The sequence below is a fragment of the Cololabis saira genome, chromosome 9, assembly GCF_033807715.1.
Source record: "Cololabis saira isolate AMF1-May2022 chromosome 9, fColSai1.1, whole genome shotgun sequence".
In the NCBI taxonomy this organism is placed as follows: domain Eukaryota; kingdom Metazoa; phylum Chordata; class Actinopteri; order Beloniformes; family Belonidae; genus Cololabis; species Cololabis saira.
Window position 1 is genome coordinate 23,787,800 of NC_084595.1, and position 22,767 is coordinate 23,810,566.

At 38.2% G+C, this 22,767-nt stretch overlaps 2 protein-coding genes across 4 annotated transcripts; both read left to right on the top strand.

Annotated features, from left to right (window-relative positions):
* Positions 1–735: 735 nt before the first annotated feature.
* On the top strand, positions 736–7,461 carry ube2d4 (ubiquitin-conjugating enzyme E2D 4 (putative)). The gene is made up of 7 exons (XM_061728855.1): positions 736–1,020; positions 2,512–2,575; positions 2,728–2,759; positions 2,861–2,938; positions 3,053–3,158; positions 4,635–4,728; positions 4,894–7,461. The coding sequence occupies exons 1-7, from the start codon at positions 997–999 to the stop codon at positions 4,937–4,939; spliced, it is 444 nt and encodes a 147-aa protein (XP_061584839.1). The 5' UTR covers positions 736–996; the 3' UTR covers positions 4,940–7,461.
* Positions 7,462–8,367: 906 nt separating this feature from the next.
* On the top strand, positions 8,368–21,311 carry dbnlb (drebrin-like b). Of its 3 annotated transcripts, XM_061728856.1 has the most exons (15): positions 8,368–8,530; positions 12,400–12,455; positions 12,683–12,795; positions 12,884–12,958; positions 15,378–15,527; positions 15,991–16,068; positions 16,432–16,583; positions 16,679–16,733; positions 16,960–17,031; positions 17,249–17,372; positions 17,657–17,779; positions 18,133–18,207; positions 18,402–18,460; positions 18,543–18,630; positions 20,013–21,311. In XM_061728856.1, exons 1-15 carry the CDS (start codon positions 8,448–8,450, stop codon positions 20,147–20,149), a joined length of 1,440 nt encoding a protein of 479 aa, XP_061584840.1. In that variant the 5' UTR covers positions 8,368–8,447; the 3' UTR covers positions 20,150–21,311. The 3 variants fall into 3 exon arrangements, with proteins under 3 accessions (XP_061584840.1, XP_061584842.1, XP_061584841.1); XM_061728857.1 differs by lacking the exon at positions 17,657–17,779 and having other exon boundaries at positions 8,370–8,530; XM_061728858.1 differs by lacking the exons at positions 17,657–17,779; positions 18,133–18,207 and having other exon boundaries at positions 8,369–8,530.
* Positions 21,312–22,767: the final 1,456 nt, after the last annotated feature.

Below are 22,767 nucleotides of genomic sequence, written 5' to 3' on the forward strand. Positions count from 1 at the left end.
TAGTTCACATTCTAACAGTATTGTGAGCTCTGAGTAAATTTGCTCCTCTCAAACAGTGACATCTCGTGGACAAAAAGGTTAAATGATTGGACTAGTTATATGGACTGATCTTTGAGGCAACTCAGCTACATAGACTTAGGTATTCTTCTGAAAATTATTTTATGTGCATCCTATTAATTTTGCATCCATAAAGGTGCATTCAAATCCACATATGATGTAAAAAAAAAAAAAAAAAAAAAAGATTTATTTAAGCTGATAAATCAAAATATGAAACTCTGTTTGAAAATAATGGACGACCCCTCACCCAAGAAAGAGAGAATAGAGAGAAAAAATTGCACACCTGTAAAGTAACATTAATTTCGGAAGTCATAGACAGGTATAGAGTATGTTATCAGAATCAGAATCAGAATCAGAAAGAAGTTTATTGCCAAGTAGTTTAACACACACAAGGAATTTGTTGTGGTGATTGGTGCAATACAAAAGAAAACATAATATTAAAAGAAAACATTTACAGCATGTTGGTTTTAAAGTGGTTTAAAAGTTTTAAAGTGTAAATGATGTCTTCTTTTGTTCAGGGGTGATCTGTCTTGAAAATGTTTTTATAATGTTCTATCACTTAATTTAAATGTGTTAATTACATATTGCTAATTGAAATAAATAAAAGATTATTTGAAGTAAAACTGTGGGACTTTAACATGTCAAAATAATCACGTCGTGACTTGTAGCAGAAGTCTCGCGATATCAAGTGATTGCCTGGTACAGAGAGGAGGAATCAGAGGAGAGAAAGAGACAGCAAAATATCCCGGTTAACTCATAGACACAGAGCCCACGGTTGATCGTATCGATCACAGGAGAGCCCACGTTATATACACCTTTCAAGTGGTTTCCTGATTGTGCGTTCAGTAAGCTTTGAAAGTACGTGTCCACTGAATCCAGAGTGTATGTGTGAGGCTCCAACTGTTAGCTGACAGGCTAACTAGCGCAGCCATTGAAGCAATGGCGTTGAAGAGAATCCAGAAGGTGAGTGTTTGTTTTCTTCATGTGCCAGGGACGTGCTGTAGCCACGCTGCTCTTCTCAACGCACCACACTTTGTCCCAAGTTGTGTGTAGCATTTTTTTAAAGGTCAATTTAACCCAAACCGGCTTGCGTTTTGTGCTCCTTTTTTTTAAACATTATTCAAAGACAAAGACGAGCTTTGGTGCATTGCTACAGTATCGATGGCCTGACAAGAAACTGCACTGTTGTTTTCCAAAGGTGACTTGTTGTTGCCTTAAATATTTGGTGTTTATTTTCAAAGGTTTTGCTAAGCAACCCTGTGAGTAATGGAGCAAAATAACAAGTCAGGTCAACATTTGGTTAGCACTTTCTGCTAACATTAGGGTGTTTGTTCCTTAAGTTGAATGCTTCAAATACACAGGATTTGCTATTAAATGACTATCATGCCACTCGTCTTTATCCTTCTAGTAACTAACACTGTGCTTGAATGACAGCTGCTTGATGGTTGCCAAAATTGAACCCTAGAGTCAGTTGCCATATATGGGATGGCAAATGGGGCAGTGGATCAGGCCACGGTGTGTATTTATATAACGGGATGGATTGGCTTCTCTTCAAGAGATGTTAAATAACAGGTTTTTAGTTATATTTAAACATCTAGTGTTTTGGTGTTCATGCCCCCTTGTCGTTTTATGTTTGATGTTAAAGGAGTTTGGTTACTTACATTCGTTGTTGGCCTAAATTAAACGAATGTACTACTATATTCTCCCCATTTGATTAGTACTGTCAATCTTATTGGTTGTTTAACTGAGATTTTTAATATATGTAGTTCAGATATATTCACTACAGGTGACAGAAAAGTTATTGCAGGTGGATATTCTATAACCATCTTTATTGTAGGGGACTGTTGATACAGCAATATGTCAGACATTGAAAGGGCACGAAAAAGTAACAACCTGGCTCAGGTTTAAGGTTGACCCTCTACCCAAAGCACTGCTGACTGTTAATTATAGTTTACAAAATGTACTTAAAGCCAGAAAAGATATGTATTAAATCATAATTCTAGCACTAGTCCCATGATATCTTCCAGGCCTGTCATGGGTTCTTTATTTTGATTCGACTGTGACATTTGCATGTGCAGCTTTTAGCATTGGCTATGAGGATTTTTAAACGTATACTCAACCCCTGTGGACACATTTTGATTTTAAATAGAATTTAAATGTACTTATAGAATAGCACATGCATTTAAAAGTAAACACAAGATGTAGCACTTATAGTACTGGATTAAAACAAACTTTACATTATACGTAAAACATCAAATCAGTTACTTTATATTATTATGATCTTATTTATATTGATATTATCATTAATCATGAGCCAAAAATAAAGATTTATGTTTACCTTTTATTTAGTTTCATAATTAGCGTGTAATGAACCTGGCAATTTCAAAATTATTATTTTTGTCCTTCTACGTATTAAATCTAAGTGCTGTTCATATATGTTTGTCCTGTCTTCAGGAGTTGTCAGACCTGCAGAGGGACCCTCCTGCCCAGTGCTCTGCTGGACCTGTTGGAGATGACCGTAAGCAGACAAGTGATATATGTCTAAACAGAATATGTTCATTGTATTTATAGTATATTATTAAGATAACATTACAGTTTGACAGAAGAAAACAGGAATCTGGACATCATCCAAAATGTATTTTTTTCCCTGTCTCCCCTCTCCCTCTTCAGTGTTTCACTGGCAGGCGACAATAATGGGTCCGGTAAGTAACTACAACAACTGAAAATATAATTCGTTAGTAACCTAGAAACTATGGAATTGCCTTGAACTATTTTAATCTGTTTTTTGTTTTTATTTCAACAGAGTGACAGCCCATATCAGAGCGGTGTGTTTTTCCTCACCATTCACTTCCCGACAGACTACCCCTTCAAACCACCAAAAGTAAGTGTCCGTTTCATGTGTTTTATCTCAATTTGATTGATTGATTGATTATGTTTATTGTTTTAAACACAATTGGCTGTATTTTTTTCTTTTTTTCCACTTATGTTGGCACAGGTTGCATTCACAACAAAAATTTACCACCCTAATATCAACAGTAATGGAAGTATTTGCCTGGATATACTGAGATCACAATGGTCACCTGCACTTACGGTATCAAAAGGTAAGCTTTAATACAAGAGTTACATTTATATTTTGACTTAAAAGTCATATTCAGAACTGCTATTCCTTAAAAAAAAAACAAAAAAAAAACATGCTTATTGTATCGTGGCTTTAGTTTATGATGATGGAATACAGTTGGAGCTTTTCTTTTGAGCCTCTTGATTATAAGATGAATACATTACCCAAAATGCAAAGACATTTGTTTATAGCATGTCGGAAAAGTATATCAGTGGAGCTGAGGCCTTTCTGTCCCATATAATAATTGCCTGTTGTTACACAAACCAGTATATTTTAGTCACTTAATTCACAGACGTATTGTTTTATCAACTCCAGTATGTGATTCTTCAGTCACACTAGTGCTCAATTCCAATTTTTTGCCCATATGAGAAACATATTGGGGTTTTTAATGACGGTCTGAATGACGCAAATCCAATTTTTTTTCAAACCTGACCCAAGCCACTTCCATATATTGTCCTGATTCAGATATGAATGGTTATGTCACATTTCATCCAACTTTGATGTCACAGGAGATGAGTGTTTTGTCTTGAAAGTCTTGAAAGACTAGTGGAGAGGTGCTGACAGATATATTTTTTTAAAAGTCTTCCTCAACATCCTGAACGTATGGATGAACTCTGTGTCAGTGAAGACCTTCACGTCGTGATCCCACGACTCCTGGTTCTGACTCTGCATCCACACATACAGTACAGTGGTAGCAGCCACTGCTGCACAAAAGGCCATTGTTTACATCGTGCTATTCTTTTTCCTCAATCTCCTTCTTCCCTTCATCAGTTGGGCATAATTCTCTTGGTTACGACTGTGCAAGTACTTCCAAATTGCTATAGAAACACATGAAGCATCCATATTTACTTCTGTAAACAACATCCACTATGCAATGTTGTGTTTTCTTCTACCCATACGTGTCACTCCTGCATACCGTTCACATTTGAGTGTGATGAAGGTCGCATTGAAATGATAATGTGAATGACCACGTTTATAAAAAAAAATATATATATATTCATATTCAGTCATACCGTGAGTCAAATACCTATAGGTAGCTAGGGTTTGCCAATTTGCTGTTTATTGGTCACCCAAGTCTTTATGTGGAGAAGCACCAGGTAGCGTTGTCCAACTGCATAAGTGACATAAGTCTAAAATGATCTAAAAAACCAAACTTGTAACAAAATGCAACTGCCAAGAACAACAAATTAACCATTTGAAGAAGTCTGCAACAATACCACAATGAGCCAGACTGAACAAACAACTTAGTTCCCATCCAAAGTGGCTTACCTGTTGAATTATATATGTAATTTTACTAAATTACACTGCAGCAGGTTTAAATCTATGAATCTCATCCATATTGGACATCTGTTTCCTCGCTGAGAGGCCTCTGCTTCTTAAGGATGTGACATCATCTTATAATGCATCAAGTCAGACAATTTACTTACTAACTTGTAGTTTCTATTGCATTCCTCCACAGTATTATTGTCCATCTGCTCTCTACTTTGTGATCCCAATCCGGATGATCCCCTGGTACCAGAGATTGCACATACGTACAAGGCTGACAGGGAAAAGTGAGTAGAAAATATATTAGCATTTACTACAACTTTCAGTTGAAATTCCTGCACTAACCGTTCGTGTCAGAGATACAAATTCTGAGTTTGCAAGTTCCGCTTGAAACTATTCTAAATGTAGCCTCTTTATTTTTCTTTTTTTATTGATTTCATTTTTTTTAACAGGTACAACAAGTTAGCAAGAGAATGGACACAGAAGTATGCAATGTGAGGAAAAAAAGTGAGATCAAAATACAAATGAGAACAAAGGAAAAAAAAAATACAAAGGATTTGTAACTTGAGGCAAATGAGCAACAGAGGAAGAAAAAGAAACTACAGCCTGTGTTTTTGAGAAGGAAATTATACAATGAGGTACAGTGCCACCTAGCTTTCCGTGTACTGAGCTACTACCATGTGCTGTCCTTCATGACTTGTGTGGATCTGCTGAGCAAGACCTGATGGAATCCTTAAAGCACTCCCATATGGAATACCGGAATTTCTTCCCAGTCCCACAATGCCACACCTGGACATCAAACGGTTACTCCTGTTATTGTGATTATTGTCACTGTTGCTATTCATACGCTTCATTTTGTGTTAACGAGTCAAATCATCTTGCTATTAAGATGCAAAATGTTGAGAAGATTTCCCCTCTGTTCATTTCAAAGGTACAGTCTGTCTTGTTTTTATTGTATCTCCATGTATTTTAGAGGCCTTTCTGTGTTATGTTTTTGGTACATGTGCAATTGAGGGAGAATGTTGAACCCAAAATGGTGCAGTGCCATTACCAGCAGCTTACCTGTTGGCACTTGCTGTCTCTACCCTGAGGAAATGTGAAATCTCTAAAAAGGATCGACCTCTATTGTCCACTGCAATAGAAACATTAAACAGTATTCAGCCTTTTTTAAGACACTGGGAAGCTGCAAGCAAGGTCAGATTTGCATTTGTTGGACTTAGGTTAATGCTCATTTTCTTACACGTGCTGTCTTTTCCCTTCCATCTAATATAAGAAACCATAAATGGCTTGTATATTTATTGCACACAAGGTACTACTGTCGTCCAATTTATTTGTGTTGTGTAGTTACGAACACGGCTACTGTAATCTGTGGTACAGAGCTCAGCTGCTGTGCCACCTCCTCAGTACAGTTACTCAGGTATCTAACCACATCATCAGCCTTGACCTGCATTGACCCGTGGTGACAATAAAGATCAGGGCCCATATCATCAAGCCTCTATTAATAGAAATGGTGTATTCAGCTTACTTAACGTCCGCATTTGCAGAGGCAGTACGATCAAAGATGAGCCTCTTGTTGCACTCAAATACATGCTGCGTAAAAAAGTACTGTTATACCCTCTCCAGGTCTCTTTAAGGTTTTCAATTTAGTTTTTTGGTGGGTTTTTCTTTTGTTTTTTTTCAAACAAAACCAAGATCTTAACAGCTTTTCAGTACTGTCAAAATGTATGTGCTACTTTTTTTCTTTTTTTTAAAATGAAATGGCCTTTGGTTTTAGGTGGCATCCCTTGTACAGAAAATGAGAACTTGACTTAACATGTTGCAGAACCTTATTTGAAATTAATGCGGGTTTAGTTATTGGAGGAGAATAAATACAGTAATTTGCCACTGCTCTTTCATTTGGTTTAATTAATAGGCGACGTGAAGTTTTGCATTTTGTTGATATTCATGATTGGTTCTGCAATTTTCTTTTCTCCAGGAAATAACAGTAACAATTGGGTGATACATTTGTGACTTTTTGTATTGTACCTTTTTCAAGTTTTCGTTTTAGGCTTTTTTTCTCATTTGTGTCACAAAAAATGAACATGATTGTGAAGTGTCATAATGTACTAGTTTTAACATAATTCATTGTAACTGCTGGAAAAACTAGAAAATAATTGTGATTTTTGAAATCACAACTCTGCGCAGATGCTGCCAATGTAAAGGGATTTTTGGATATTATAAGGAGGAAGATATTCTGCTGTTGATGCAACAGTGAATGGAATCATCCAGAAAGGAAAATAGTATGATGGATTTTAGGAACTTTGATTGTAGAATTAACATGATTTAGGCAATGGATATAGACTTTCGTCATTGTTAGCTGCTGTAGAGAAACTAGTCAAAACAAGTTGTCCTAAAATAAAATATACACTAAAGTGTTTTGAAAACATATCCTCTAAATGCAGTAAAAGGCTTTGCTGCAGCATCTTATTTGTATTGCAACTAATTCACTCCCTGTGTACATCGTCATTTGTTTATCTGGCTCTTTATTTATGAATATCTTCCAACTATACAATTGAATGCAGGCTCATTTCATAATGTGACTGATTATTATATTAACTTCTCTTGTCCAGTGTGCACAGTAGAATTTAAATAGGCAGCTTGGCATGCTTTGCACTCTGAAGAACTTTCTCACAGCCATTTGCCAGATATCAGGGATTTCGTTACAAGTCATCTGCCTAACACCTCAAACTAAAATTCTAGCCTTAACCCTCATTTTGTATATTTATAGGATGTGTCATAAACTGTAAATTTGCTATCAGGGCTGTATCCCCAAAATGGGTGATTCATCTCATTAATAGACATGGAAAGCTGCTTGAACAGTACAAATATTTGGCTTTGTCTGAATGCAGAACCAGCTATCACGCATTTTAATATATGAAGTACATTTGCTTCAACTGCCATCTTAAACCTACACATTTTCACATAATCTAAACAAGATAACTATTGAACTTGTAATAAGAATAAAACTCATCTTGGTTTAATTCTGTCTGCGTTTTTGTCTTTGTTTGCCTTAAAATGTCAAGGAAAAAAACAAAAGCATTACTGTATTGATGTATTAATGTATTGAACATGTTGAAGGACAAGAGTGTTATAGAGACTTGGTCCAACCAATAAGAAATGATGAGAAAAAAAAGGCAAGGACCTCAGTAGGACCTCTCTTGTGTTTGATTTTTTTTGTGGGGGCGTTTAATACGTAGTTTTGTCTTATAAAATATTGAGGGTCATCCGGCAGGAGGGCCCCCCATTATGATCCAGGTCCTGGTCCAGGTTTCTTCCCTCCTAAAGGGGAGTTTTTCTTTGCCACTGTTTGGATTAAGGGTTTTCTCCAACTAGGGTTTTTTTTTTTGCCTGCTATTGTTTATGTTATGTTTATGTAATAATTGCTCGGGGGTCATGTTCTGGGTCTCTCGAAGGCGCCTAGAGACAACTTCTGTTGTAATATACGCTATTTAAATAAAATTGAATTGAATTGAGTAATAGAACGCCAAAGCTTAAGTGGTGAGCACAAGTGTACGTTTGATATACATCTAATACCGAGTTCTGTTGCGGTGCTAACTGCACAAAATCCCTGCTAATGGTTATATTCTGACATTTTTTTTATTTATTTAAAATGATAAACTGGTTACTTTAGAGATGACTAAAAGTGAATTTTCTCTGGTTCATCATGACGTTTGCAGAAACTGAAAACTTACTCAGCAGCCGTCCTTCCGCGGTGTCACGTTATGATGAATGCAGGATACCCGTCGCCGCCGCTGAAGCCTCTTCCCTCAGCTGATGAAGGCTGATTTATGGTTCCGCGTTACCCCAACGCAGAGCCTACGGTGCGCGTCGCCGCGTACCCTACGCCGTAGGGGCTGCATCGGTGTAACGCAGAACCATAATTCAGGCTGGAGAGTCGGCAGCATCGTCGCCACTCCTCCTGCAGGAAGGGCGGATAGCTCGCTGGCTAGCTGCACTCAGCCCAACGATGGCAGTCAACCTCAGCAAAAATGGCCCGGCAATAACAGCGGCATATAAAGAGGTAGTGGATGAAAAATCAAGCACCAACTGGTAAGGAAGGACATCTTTAAAGCGGCTTTAGCTGTTCCCAGGTGGGCTGGTTAGTTAGCGTGGGTGATCTGCTAGCTTTAACTCAGTCAAGTTAGTTAACCTTATGTTGGATAAACTTCATCTGCAGCCTACAGTTTAATTTTGCATTGTTAACCACACTGGGTTTTGCACTTCTTGAATGAGAAATACAGTTATGGCATTTTTTCTTCTCTTGGGAAAGCCCTATTTTATTCAATTTATTGCCAGTGATATGTTACAAGCGTTACAGGCGTGCTAACACAATAGCTGGTAACATTGTTAATGAACTAATAAAAATCCCCTGGAAAACTAAGATTGTTTTGTTTGTAATTTTAGCCTCTGTTGACAGATGTCATTTGGTTGAAAAGGGTAGGTTTGCTAGCTCTATCAGCCACTTCCTGGTGAGATATCAGAGGTTAAACAAGTGTGTGTGACACACAAATCCAGCCACTTCCTCTTCGTGCTGAAACAGTTATGAAGAGGTTAAAGCCCTTAATGTGAAACCTGTTGACAGCTGCTGTGTTTAATGGTGACCTTAATTAATTCATACACAGGAGCAAGTGTTCAGGGAGCCCTCCTGGCTCTGTATTCCTTCTGGAAATGTCTATGACAAATGTTGGCCTTTCATCACCCACTTGTAGACATTTCATAGCCAAATTCAGCTGTCTACTCTATTCTTATTTATTTGTGATGCCAGGAAAAAGCAGGAAAGAAAGAAGTTATGTTGCATTGAGTCATTTCAGAGGTGGCGAGTTTCATTTCTGAAGAAGTGTCATATAAACTGTACTGAAGGAAAGTGTATTTTCAAATCTACAGTTTATCAGGGATGTAAAAAGAAAGTTTCATCACAATATGATATTGCATCATTTAACTGGGTGATCATTTTATGTTTGCCATGCCAATATCACAAAGTCTGCCACTATACGATTTTGATTCGATTTGATCCAGAAGATACTGATATAAAATGCTATTTGATCACAATCATATGCATTCAAATCAAATTGCCATAATTATGTAAAATATAATTTCAAATTTGTACTCAATGGGTTCATGGGACCGTTAAATTACAAACAATCTGTTCCTTTTTAAGAAACATAGACTCCAGAAGGCCACTTGATTACATGTGTTGATGTATGATCGATATTTTAATTTTGTGTCTGCCATTGGATCATTCATCATTAAATTGATGTATTGAAATAGAGTAATGGATCATTACACCCCTAATATACTGGATACACTCAACTTTTAATTACAGCATGACCAGTACTGACTTGTACATTTGCAAACAGGAACTTCCTTGTCATGACAAAAATGTATATGACATGAAGCTTTTCATAGGTTGTGTGTAGTTACATGTTTGGAAGCTGATATTCAGCAAAGTCATACCGTGACTGCAACAAGAAGATGCTTATCTCTCTTCTTTCTTTCTTTTTGCCAATTTGAGTTGCTCCATCTTGTGGCACTTGAAGCTTCCTTATTTGCAGACATACTTATAAAGTGTTCTTTCACCAACAGTATGCTTTCTTTAAACTCCAAATGAATTTGTTTTGTCATATTTTTTTATTTGTGACTGAAGTGTCGGGGCAATGCCTGATGTATGGTTATAATATTTACAGGTACAGAATGGGCATACATTTGTTTAAAGCTTTATCTGATATTTACCTTCCAGCTTATCTAAATCCTGACGCACTTGGGCATGAAAACTAACAGTAAATGATATCTAACTCCTTATTAGGAGGATCTGACATTTTCTTACCTTTTCAACCTGAAATAGTTTTAAGTCTAAACATATCCAAAAAAGCCATTTCACTGATTTTTGCTTTAACAAGGCAGGCACCTAAAGAACACTGAATTAAACCATTTTTCATATTGTTCCATGTTGACAACTTTCTAATTGGGAGTTCTTTAGTTGTATCTAAGAGTTTAATTTGATTGCATCTGCTATCCATCTGTCTTATACCGGTTATGCGGAGTCAGGTCACGAGGGCAGTAGCTTAAAGGGGACCTATTATGAAAAACACATTTTTTCTTGCTCTAACATATATCAAGTGGTCTCCCCTCAGCCTGCCAACTCAGAGAAGGAGGAAAGCAACCAATTTCTGCAGTGTCTGTACAGCCGCCCGGATGAGCCGTCCAGTGTGATGTGGCTTCTACGAGCCGTTCAGATTCTGCTCCCTTTCGTTACGTAACCAAAATGCAATTTGCATCGGTTGCCCTCCGATGCGTGAAACCACGCCCACAACTAACTCCGCCGGCCGGAGCTTCCGCCATTTTTTCGTAGCGGTGTATCGAGTCATTCAGGCAGCCAATCAGCACAGAGCCTCATTATCATAGCCTCCCCGCCCACTCAGAATCCTGCATAAATAATGAGGTTAGAGAATGGGAAGATAAAGACATGGCTCAGAGGCTGAATTTCTAATTTATTTAGCAAAAACAATCAAAAGCTTGTTTTTAAGACATTCAAGGCCTGTTTAAAATAGGTATTAGATGCCATAATAGGTCCCCTTTAAGCAGGGAACCCCAGACTTCCCTCTCCCCAGCCACTTCGATCAGCTCATCTTGGGGAATCCTAAGGCGTTCCCAGGCCAACTCAGAGATATAGTCCCTCTACCATGTCCTGGGCCTTTCCCATCGTCTCCTTCTAGTGGGACATGCCTGGAAAACCTCACCAGGGAGGCCTCCAGAAGGCATCCTAACCAGATGGCCAAGCCACCTCATCAGGCTTCTATCGATGCAGAGGAGCAGGGGCTGGAGCCTGAGCCCCTGCTGCGTGACTGATGACTTGTTACCTCTAAGGGAGAGCCTAGAGACCCCGCAGAGGATACCGTTTTCTGTCCATGGCCGTGGAACAGTGTACCATCATCCAGAGCCGTCTGGGAGATTTGCGAGGCCCTGTGCAAAATGGCCTGGGGTGGCCCTCGCGCGTGAGCGTAGCGAGCGCGCAAGCGAAATTTTTGGGTTTTTTGGGTTTTTTGGGTCGGATCGGGTGTCTATATGTGCAATTTTAACTCTCCAATTAGCAAAATACTGGATACCTTCCCCTGCCTCATCATCATCTGGGCTTGCCTCGACGCGGGGCCCCACGGCTGAGACCTGGTCGGATCGGTGATTTTTCTAACAAATTTATCAAACAAGCCTTTCAGAGAGGCAATAAACTCTTCCATTTTCTTTAGTTTTTTCTTTTTTCATCCCCTGATGGAAATTTCCTGAATCTGTCTCGTTCTCTCGACATTGTGTGACAGTTTGTTCCAACTCCACCCGTCTGGATCAGAGCAGCTTGTGTCTGCGCTTGGTCTGATCAGTTGTGTTGAACAACAGACACGCGCATCATTGCACATATATTTTATTGATATGCACAGACTAGTACACATTTAGGTCTGTAATGGAATGTGACTGTTGATATTTATAAGGGAAAAAAACGAGGAAAAAAAACTTTTTTTTTTTTTTTTTTTTTTTTTTTTTTTTTTTTTTTTTCAAAAACGGCCCATAGCGCGAGGCCCCGTGCGGTCGCACGGTTCGCACACCCCTTGCGGCGGCTCATCTATACCTGCTGGAGCCTATCCCAGCCCTTTCTGGGTGAAAGGCAGGGGTCCAACGCTTTCAATAAAAGATTCAATGAAATCTGTATTAGTCTGGTAGCAAGCAGCTTTTAAAGATAACTGACATGACGTTTTCTTAAGAGGATTAAAACTGGAGCAGTGTTTATACTACTTTTACTTCCCCTCTAAAAAGCATCATATGTAAAAGGGGCTAAAGTGTCAAAGATGCTTATAAAAGGTTTACAAAACATGAAAAATGATGCTTATCAACTCAAGTGTTTTAACACCCATATAACATTGTATGTTCTACAGGGCCTTGTTCACATATGAGGGAAACAGTAATGACATCCGCTTGGCAGACAAAGGAGGTGGGTAATGTGGATCTTGTTTTAAAGTTTTAAAGTCTCACCGCAATATTGCCAAATGTGTGCAGGAATGTTGCTGTCAGCATAGAGTTTCAGTGCTGGAATATCTTCACAAAAGAATTGCTTGCCTCTGCTTTCTAAGCCCATCATTTCCAAGGGGGAAAACATGTCCACACTGGCACAACAAACCACAGTAGCCATTTAATTTTTCCACATTGTTTATGCATCAGATGGAGGACTGGAGGAGCTGGTTGAGGAGCTTAACAGTGGAAAAGTGATGTACGCTTTCTGCCGGGTCCAGGATCCCAACTCTGGCCTGCCCAAATACGTCCTGATCAACTATGTTAGTGCCGCAATCAACCGATGTACATTTTTATCGTCTTTTCTGTGATGACCACTATTGAGTCTGAAGAATATCATTTGTGTTTCAGACTGGTGAAGGAGTAAAGGATGCCAGAAAGGGACTTTGTGCAAATCATGTCAGCTCCATGGCCAATTTCCTTAAGGTACTACTTTAATTTTTAGACTACTTAAAATATTAGTTTTAATTGTCGCAGTACAGGACTTTCTCAGAAAATTTGAATATTGTGATAAAGTTTTTTATTTTCTGTAATGCAATTAAAAAAACAAAAATGTCATATATTCTGGATTCATTACAAATCAACTGAAATATTGCAAGCCTTTTATTATTTTAATATTGCTGATTATGGCTTACATCTTAAGATTAAGATTCTCAGAATATTCTAATTTTTTGAGATAGGATATTTGAGTTTTCCTTAAACTGTAAGCCATGATCAGCAATATTAAAATAATAAAAGGCTTGCAATATTTCAGTTGATTTGTATTGAATCCAGAATGTATGACATTTTTGTTTTTGTAATTGCATTACAGAAAATCACAATATTCTAATTTCTGCATAGTATTAACACAGGGTGATTCCTACTGTGGTCAGTGTGCTCCAAAAAAGGCTGTTTATTTTGTGTGTCTGTTTTCCCTATACTAACTATAGTGTGTTCTGCCTGATACATGCTAGCTATTTACTCCCCTTCAGAGTGGTCCTGAACTACCAAAAACCTCATTTGCAACATTTACATTCATATACATACATCAAAATGAAAGGCAATTGCACAATACCTAGATACTTTTGCACAGTGCAAATTATGAGTGCCCGCCTGTTTTTAACTTGCCATTTTTGAGCAGAGTGAAATGGTTTTTTTTTGTTTTTTTTCAGAGAATTTCTTAGAGGGACAAGTCTTAAAATTGAGTATTTCAGAATCTGACATAGGGCTGCAGCAAAGTACAATAAGATAATTTTTTTGGATACTCAAAGTCACAGACATTCACATACTTACTTCAAACAGTATTTGCACAGGTGGTGCGTGTAAGAACTAAGACCAGTTTTGGTGCTTTCCTCAGAGTTTGTCTTGAAAACAGGGTTTGTACGGGTGGTTGAAATCTTTGAGAATGCTTGAATTTTAATGTTGTGCCTCCAAGGTTTGAAAAGTGCTTGACTATTTGATAGAGCTTGAAAATGCTTGAAATTTTAACATAATTGGTTGGGAAAAATAAAACCATTCATAGAGCTTACAGTAAAAATAGTTCTGGCTGTACCTCTGTGTGATCTGCTGCTCTGTTCTCATGCGTAACTGCCTCAAAGGCACAGTCGGAGAAGACAGCATGAACTGGCCGTGACGGGAAATATATCATAGGTAAGATGAGGAACAAATCCATGAGCAGCCTCCTGCAAAGTCTACAAAAAGGATGCGCAGCTTTCCACAATGGCACAGTCTGTGCTCTTGAGTGAGATCAAAGATGAATAGAGAGCTTTCAGCAAATGTGACACGTTACCTCTTTGACACCACTAAATGATACAGAGGAACTGTGCGTAATATAATCTGGCAAGGATGGTTTTGGATGTCGGTAATCAACCTCATTTATGAAATGCATGGTGAACATGGTCAACACAGCAATGACTCATGTTTTCTTGCAACTCAAAACTTGCGCAAATGTTAGCCCAATACATTCAGCCAAAGTAAAAGTTCAATCAGTACTTTATATTTTCATGTGATGTCGGCTGCAGTTTATTGTCTTTTAACCTAGTGTCTTTGGGTACACCTGTGTGTTTGACTAGTGCAGGTGACGTGCTGTGATCGTTCTCCCTGACAGGAAGTGTGTCTTTAGCTGCGGGAGCAGAATCAGAAGAGACGATTGGCATTACAACAAGTTAATGTTATCCAATAAACAGTGAAAAATGGCAAAATGATTATCTTTAGTCAGTCTTGTTTAACAAAGTTACTTGTATTCATCATTATGATGAAAATTGTATTTAATTCGTCATCAAGTGTTTTTAAGCTACCAGGCTGGATATGCATAATTGTTCAAAAGTCTTAAGTAGCCCTAGTCTCCTTATTTAATCAAACTTCTAATGACATCCATATTTAATTTTCAAAGGTCCAATTAGAAAATATACTTTATATAGACTGGAATTCTGGTTTAATTTCATGTTGAAAATTTGTCTCCCAAGAGTTAAGTCTGTGCTTGGTTCTGAAGGATCAATACTGGCTACAACTGTGTAATTATTGTAGTCGGTATGCATATTAACTTCTTTCTTTCTTATCTTAATTTAGAAGAGATATATAAATTCTAGTAACATGGGTTTCTCAATTTGACTTAATTTTCTGTTGATGGTTAGTAAAGAAACATTTTAAATGATGCATTTCATAAATATCCTCCTTTAATTGGTTTTTATTCTGCTGTTAGAAAACACAATTTAAATTTTTTTTACTACATAATACCATCTTTTTTAATGTGTTTTTTTTTTTTTTATTAATAAATATGTGTGAGTTCTTGTTTTTATCATAAATATGTAATTTACCAGTGCTGGAAAAGAGGGGGAAAAAAAAGATTTCTTTTTTCTGGTTTCAGGGGGCCCATATTACAGTTAATGCCAGAGCAGACGAGGACGTGGAGCCCGAGGTGGTCATGCAGAAGGTGGCTAAAGCCTCAGGAGCCAACTACAGCTTCCATAAAGAAACTTCCAGCCGCTTCCAGGACAGTGGCCCTCAGGGACCTGTGGTATGCGCTTCTGTTTGACAGGGAAAGATAAGCAAGGGGAAGTAACTAGGCGCTGTAAAATGGTGCAGAAAAAAATAACTAGGCTCTGAATACATTTGAAATGTTTTTGAGTTTCTCAAACCCAATGTTTAAAGGGAGTGATGATGGCCCAATATGTTAAATGTAATTTGGGCCCTGTATAATTATCTTACTTTTTTGGTCAATAATTGTATCTATGAAACAATTTTGTCTCTGTATAATAAGTCATGAAAAATAACCAATACATGTTAACATGATGTGTGGTGGAACATGCAGAAACCCAATCCATAAGCATTTTATTTATTTTTTTATAAAAGTGTTATCAGATTTAAGCAGCTCCCTTGTTAGTTTGCCCAGACTCTGCATAACTGTATTTGCCTGTAATAATTAGAGCTGTAATTTCATGCTTGATTAATTGTAATAAATTGTTTTTCTCTCCCTGCAGGGCTCAGTGTACCAGAAAACCAACGCTATGTCAGAAATCAAGAAGACGAATAAAGACAACTTCTGGGCACAGGCAGAAGTACGCTCACAAAACTCATGTTTAACATTTGCAGAACTAACAAGCTTTTTAAATTGTCCCGAATCACAGATTAAGTGGATCTGCTGTTGACACCCCTTGATATTGCAATAGTGTGCATTATTCAAACATTTTACACATTTTGCTTTGCAAGTTACCAAAAAAAAAACATGGTATGGACAGTTTTCATTAATGACATCTGTTTGCCTGTTGTTTGTAATATAGGCTCATCCTCACAACTGTCACAGATGTTCGAGTGGTGATCATTGTATTTAAAAACAAAAAAAAAAATTAGACACTGCCACATAAAGTTATTTAATTGGTTAAGACCCAACATTTGACCTTGTCGGCCTATTCAACTTGTAGAAAGAAGAGGAGAGGCGTCGACAAGAGGAGCGGCGCAAGGCTGAGGAGGACCGGCAGCAGGTGGAAAAAGAGAGGAAAGATAGAGAGGCCAAGGAGGCAGTAGTGAGAGAGAAAAAAGACAAGGAGAGATCCTCTCAAATCGAGGAACAGAAGTGGGTTGGAGCTGAATGAAAATGTGCACTGGGTTTGAAATGGTGCCCATTAAAAGGCTCCGGTAACTTCCCTTGTTTTTTCATATTTCTTTTAGAAAGTACCAGCAAAAGCTTGAGGCTGAAAGTAAAGAGCAGGAGAAGCAGCAATGGGTGAGTGTTTTGATCAAGATTACTCACAAAAATCCTGTTTGAGTAGGATGGCTTTGAGATGAGACATTGCCTACTTGTGATATAACTAACTGATGCATATTGATGTGTCAATTATGTAGCTTACTAGATACGTTTTTTTTTTTAGTTCACACATTTTATCAGCTCTTAAGTAAAGAAGGTAGCAAATGTCAGCAATGACGATATCAATCTCTATCAATTTCCTCAGGAAGCGCAGCAGCAGAACCAGGCAGCTCAGACCAAAGCAGGCAAGAGAGGCGAGTCTGTGGCCAAGGCTAATGTGAGTTCCCCAAACCAAAAGCACTTTTCTTTCACCTAGTCCATTTTTCTTCTCTGCTAAATCAAGGCAAGCATTTTCTTCTCTTCAGATTTGAGGCTCAGTGGAACATATCTGCTTTCCAGTTTCCTGTACAGCATCTTTACATAAGGTGTCTCAGGGACACTTGTCAATATAGAAATCATATGTGCCACTTCTTGTTTTTGTCTCATCATCCTAGGAAGCAGCCTCTCTCATCTCTCAGCGTAGTGTAAACCCCAGGGAGATGTTCAAGCAGAGGGAGCGGGGAATGACTCCCAGTGACTCTGAGATGCCGCCTGTTGCCCCCGCTAGTCCTCAGCCAGGTATCACCCTACGTAAACTTTTAGTTCAGTTATATTTTTGCCAGATGTGATAATCTATTCTGCATAAATGGAAAGCTTTTCATCCCAGGGAGTGGTAGGTAATAACAACAGGTCACAGCGCTTTCTCAAAATTCAATATTTCCATCAGACTGTCTAGTTGTCTCAGTCGTACTTAACTCTGTCTGCATTACACAGTCTCTTCCTCTGCTCAGTATGCCGTCTTTGTTTTCTCCCTCATCCATTTGTCTGCATGTTTTTTGGGGTCAATGTGTGTCTCTGCTCAGGGCGTCTTCAAAGCCCTTTTCTGTCTAAGCCAGTGTATGATTCTGAGCGAGCCAGCTCACCTCAGCGCCAAGCCGCTTCTTCTGCTGTACCAGCACGCTCCACCTCTCCTGTCCATGCCACAGGTGTGAGCTTAAAGCACACACACACACACACACACACACACACACACACACACACACACACACACACACACACACACACACACACACACACACACACACAATGCTTTCACAACACAACAGCTCAATGTCAAGTTCAATGTGTCATTTGTCATCGTCATGCTTATGTCATCGTCTTCATTTCTTATAATGTTAATCTCATCATTGCACTTGCTTCTATTAAGTTGACCTTCTGGGTTCTTGAGATTGTTTCCTTATTCATTGTGCCTGGTGTTGGTGGTGGTGTTCAACTTGTAGACGTGCAGATGTCTTCCACCCTGTACATGCATGTCTGTGCTTGTGTTTTGGGTGTTAAGAGCCTGAAGTGGATGAGGGCCAGTCCAGGTGTGAGTATGATGACCAGGAGGCCGCGTCCCAGGAGGACAAGAAAGGTGGGGCTTATTTCACTCACTCACTCACTCAGCGTTTATCAGTTTCCCACCCCTCCCATCTGCTTTAATGTAACAGTGCTGCTGTGATTTAGTGTTTTGATCTCACCACCTGCGTATACTGCCCCCTGCTGGCGGATCGGTACACTCTCCTCATGTGTAATAACTTATTTATTTATTTTATTTTATTTTTTCAGAGGAAGCACCGGTTGCCGACTCGTACACCAAAGAGACAGTTGACGAAGAACCTGCTCAGGTGAGGGTTTGCCTCTCTTTAACAGAACGTTCCAGTCTTATTAGTGAATCTGATACATATTTAACTATCATTTACATCCCAGGTGGAGGAAAATAACTCCTATGAGGAGACGGCAGCAGAAACATCCGATAGAGGGATCTGTGCCAGAGCTTTATATGACTATCAGGCTGGTGAGTTTGTTTTTGAGGTTGTCTTTTATCAACTGATAATCAGCTGAACCATCCCTGAGTATTGAAAGCAAGTAAAACCTCCCTGTTATCCTCATATGTTTACCCCTTTTAGAAAACAGGATGTTCACCTAACAAGACAAATTATTCTTGTCTTGTCAATATTTTAGTTTTAAGGTAAAAGTTCTTGCATGTCTGTAGTAAAGAGACTTACAGGAAATGTGCGGAGAGAACAGTGGGTTTGTCATGCAAACACATAGCTGGCACGAACTGTGAACGTTGTGGTTGTGGTATATTCAGCTATGGTTGCCCCTATCCAATTTCCTTACCCTGTCTGCATAATCTTTTGCTTTACCTCAGATGTTTTTAGTTAGTTATTTATTTATTTTTAGTAGGACATGTAGAAAAGGTGCACCAAACACTGTAACCTGAGTAATAAATACTGTAAACTTGTTTTTAAAATAAACATACCAAATCATAATATAAAACTATTGGTAAATATGAGAAGATCTACATGAATATGTTAATTATATACAAACCCAGATTTGGGTTACTTAGTTTTGCTGTAAGTTAGAGCAATACTAAGTACCCCGTTACCGCTGCGTTGGGATTTAAGAGGGCAGCTTGCAGCCAAGCGCTGCTATCTTAGTTTTTTGTAAAATGATGACATGGTGAAAAAAAAGTTTCATGATGTTGTTCGTCTGAGTTTGCATTTACCCTGCTTACCACAGTTTTGTATCACCTCTTCAAACAAAATGTGTGAAATGTTTTGCTATGCATGCTTTTTTGCAGGTTTTTAGTAGGCAGGCCAATTTACTTGCAATACTATTTTACCACAGTGCCATGCTGATATAATACATGCAGAATCTGGTTTGGCATACACCAGATTATGTATCTGATGTATCATCATCAATATCCAGATGATGATGTTGTAACACTAGGTTTTGCTTTTTAAAAGGAGCAAAGCATCATCATCTTGATGGCAGCATATGTTGCTCCAAACCCTTTACAGAGGAGCTGTTTACTCTAACCCCAGTGTTTTTATCTTTTATCACTGGATGGTGAACCTTTTTTAGCCAAGTGCAGAAAGAAAACTATTTCCCCTCGAGGATTTATAAAGTTTTTTGAACTGAATTGAAAGAATATTAGAAAAACTGTAAATGAGATCTTTGAACTTTACACAGCATTCCAACTTTTTTTGGCTCAACTATTGAAACTACATTTATCGTTGCAACTCTTGAAGTAGTTTCTTGTTGTTGTTACTACAGTGAATGAGGAGTTCTAGTCCAACAAGCTTGAGTTTTAAAATGTAATGTTATTGAAAGGAATTTCTTAAAACCTCTCGTTTCTCATGTTGATCAAACACTGCTCGTCTGCTCTTTCAGCTGATGACACTGAGATCTCCTTTGATCCCGATGAAATCATCACCGGAATCGAGATGATAGATGAGGGATGGTGGCGAGGATACGGCACCAGTGGCCATTTTGGAATGTTTCCAGCCAATTACGTGGAGCTTATTTAGGCTTGTGCTCACGCCGCTCTTCTCCCACGTCATCGGGTAACGAGCCCAGAGGGACCACACAGCGACATCGGGCCTCACAAACAGATGAGGCTGAAAAGGATCAAACAAGTCTACATTGTGGACCAACAAACATTGGTGGTTATCCTGGTCCAAGAACTTCTGAAACTCCTCCTCATTTCAAGAAAGTTATTTCATTAAATTGTTGGTGGTTCGAAGCAGCTAATGTCATAGTGTAAGGATCCATAGGCTGACTAGAACGTCTCCAGTCCCTTGCCTGCCACTAGTAAGTCCTATAAATGTGATGCAGCGCAAGTCTTGATTTCACTTCTGAGCATTCATAGTACTTCTAGTTCACATTCCTTACAAAGTGGTTTTGGTTGTATTTCAGGTAGAATTTATTTGTTATTGTAGCAGTTTTTCCTGTCCATTCCAGGAAAGAAAAAAAAAAGATGGTATTACCAGTTTGAACCTAATCTTTTGCCTTTTTTTTTTTTTTTTGCCTTTTCTTTACCGGCAGACTGAATTATCATGTTTTGTGATTGAACCTTTATCCTGTGTGACTTTCAAGCCTGTGCTGATCCAACTGTGGTTGAAGTGAAAATGTAAACGGATCATGTTTGCCGTGCTCTGAGTTGTTGACAAATAGGGCAAAGCATAAAATGATCAAGTTCCTTTTTGACTCAGTAAATGTCTTTTTTTTTTTTTTTTTTTAAATTTCAAGTCCTTCCTCATTTGAACCACATTTCAACATCCTCTAACTTTTCAGGGACACGCTGATAAGAATAATCAAGTCAGCATTCATTTATTTTTCTTCATTTGAATTTGAGGTTGAAGTTGAGTTTGTGTAAGAGACCTCTTACAACTAATATTTGTTACTATGGTGCCATTACGAGGAGGTAAAAATGCAGTAAGATTCCCTTGCAGATGATTGGTGTCATTTTAATTTCACACTTGAACATTCACAGTAGACATGCAAGTTAATTGGTTTTATTGTGAAAGAAAAATGATAGCTCTTTAAAGCTTTGAAGTCAGTTGACAAAAGGAAAAACTGATGGTATAGATATTAAAAAAGGGGCATTGCTATCCATTGTATTATCTATTGTTTTTCCAGAATCTATTGTAATGCTCACATTCTTCATAATAAAATAAATACGCAAGCTGAGCATTTCTGGGGTTTTTTTTCCTCCAAAATTTAGATCAAGATAAATCAAAATAAAAGCTTAAAATTTAGACCATGTGGGATTTTCAGGGGTTTAACAGGAACTTAAACAAGTACATAGATTCAGTATTTGCACTACAGTCAGTTTCCTGGAATGAGGCAGCAGCTGGGGAATTCACCTTAATGCTTGGGTTTCATTTTCACATGAAAATCAGATTTTAGCTCTCCACATTTTCAGTGAAATCATTGTTCAATTGAATCAGAAAAGTTGTCTCCATGATAACGTTCTCCGCACATTTATGTTTTTAATATTTACAGTCTATTATGCACATTTCATTACCTTTCTCTTAAGAGATATACTGTAAAACCCATGAAAGTGGCCCTGCATTCAATTTTCCCATCATTTCCGTCACCGTCATATTCTCAGTTTTAGTATCTGAATTGAAACAATGGTTTTGTAATATAAATCAGCATTAGCTTGGCAAGAAATACATCAACTAAAGTAGTTTCAGGATACATTCCACACCTACCTACACAGTCTAGAAACTACAACAATATCAACTCCCACTATTGAGCTTCTTTTAATTATTGCAAATATAGTCACAGACGGTTGTTTTCTCGTCCTTAAACGGCAATCTGGGTCTTTTACAAAAGTTCCATTTGTAGCCCAAATCAAGATAGTGTATTAGTATGGGTGTAATATTATTTGATTGTGAGATGTCAGCAGATTGGTCCCAGGAAAGTGAGTCACTTCAGATAGAAAAAATTTTCTGTGCTGGAATCACGATATTCTCTCAACACTCTCATGTACTGCCCTCGCCCCAACCCCAACGTGTTTATGTCAACGAAACTCTGAAATGAATAGCTGGGGATTTTCTCAGTCTTAAAACCCTTGTTTTTGCTCATCGTCCCCACATTCATTGCTGGCTGAAGAAGACAAAAAAAAAAAAAATCTCACAAAAGTTCTGCAAAACATACTGATACGCAGAAATATGATTAAGATAATATCTTTGAGTGTGACATAAAGTACAGTGCCATGCGGATTAGGGCAATTTCGTTGGTATCTTTTATTGATCTCAGTGAAACAGTGGCATATTCTTCCTAAAAATTGACTTTATTACAAGCAGTTGTCTCATGTGCACCTGCACCCATTTAGTATCAGCTAGAGTGACCCAATGAAATTAAAGTCGATAAAACTTTGGTTATCCGCAAAGGAAAATGCTACTTAAAAAGTAATTCAAGCTAAGGATTTATTATTTATTTTACAGCAATATTCTAACGTGGTCTTGACATAATTATTATGGTTGATTAGTCGGATTTGTGAACATCTGTTACGTTTTGGGCAGCTTTGCTTCATCGACACAGGAAACCTCAAGTCTATGCAGGACTTGCAGTGTCGTCTAAAGACTTTCAGGGCCTCCTGGAGTGGAACAGAGTATGGCTTTCCCCATCAGGATAA

Excerpts from the sequence above, each read along its gene's own strand:
- ube2d4 (XM_061728855.1), top strand. The coding sequence starts at position 997 with ATGGCGTTGAAGAGAATCCAGAAG. Across the intron at positions 1,021-2,511 it reads CGTTGAAGAGAATCCAGAAG|GAGTTGTCAGACCTGCAGAG; the intron begins GTGAGTGTTTGT and ends TCCTGTCTTCAG. Across the intron at positions 2,576-2,727 it reads TGGACCTGTTGGAGATGACC|TGTTTCACTGGCAGGCGACA; the intron begins GTAAGCAGACAA and ends CTCCCTCTTCAG.
- dbnlb (XM_061728856.1), top strand. The coding sequence starts at position 8,448 with ATGGCAGTCAACCTCAGCAAAAATGGCCCGGCAATAACAGCGGCATAT. Across the intron at positions 15,528-15,990 it reads GTGGCCCTCAGGGACCTGTG|GGCTCAGTGTACCAGAAAAC; the intron begins GTATGCGCTTCT and ends CTCTCCCTGCAG. Across the intron at positions 17,780-18,132 it reads CTCTCCTGTCCATGCCACAG|AGCCTGAAGTGGATGAGGGC; the intron begins GTGTGAGCTTAA and ends TTGGGTGTTAAG.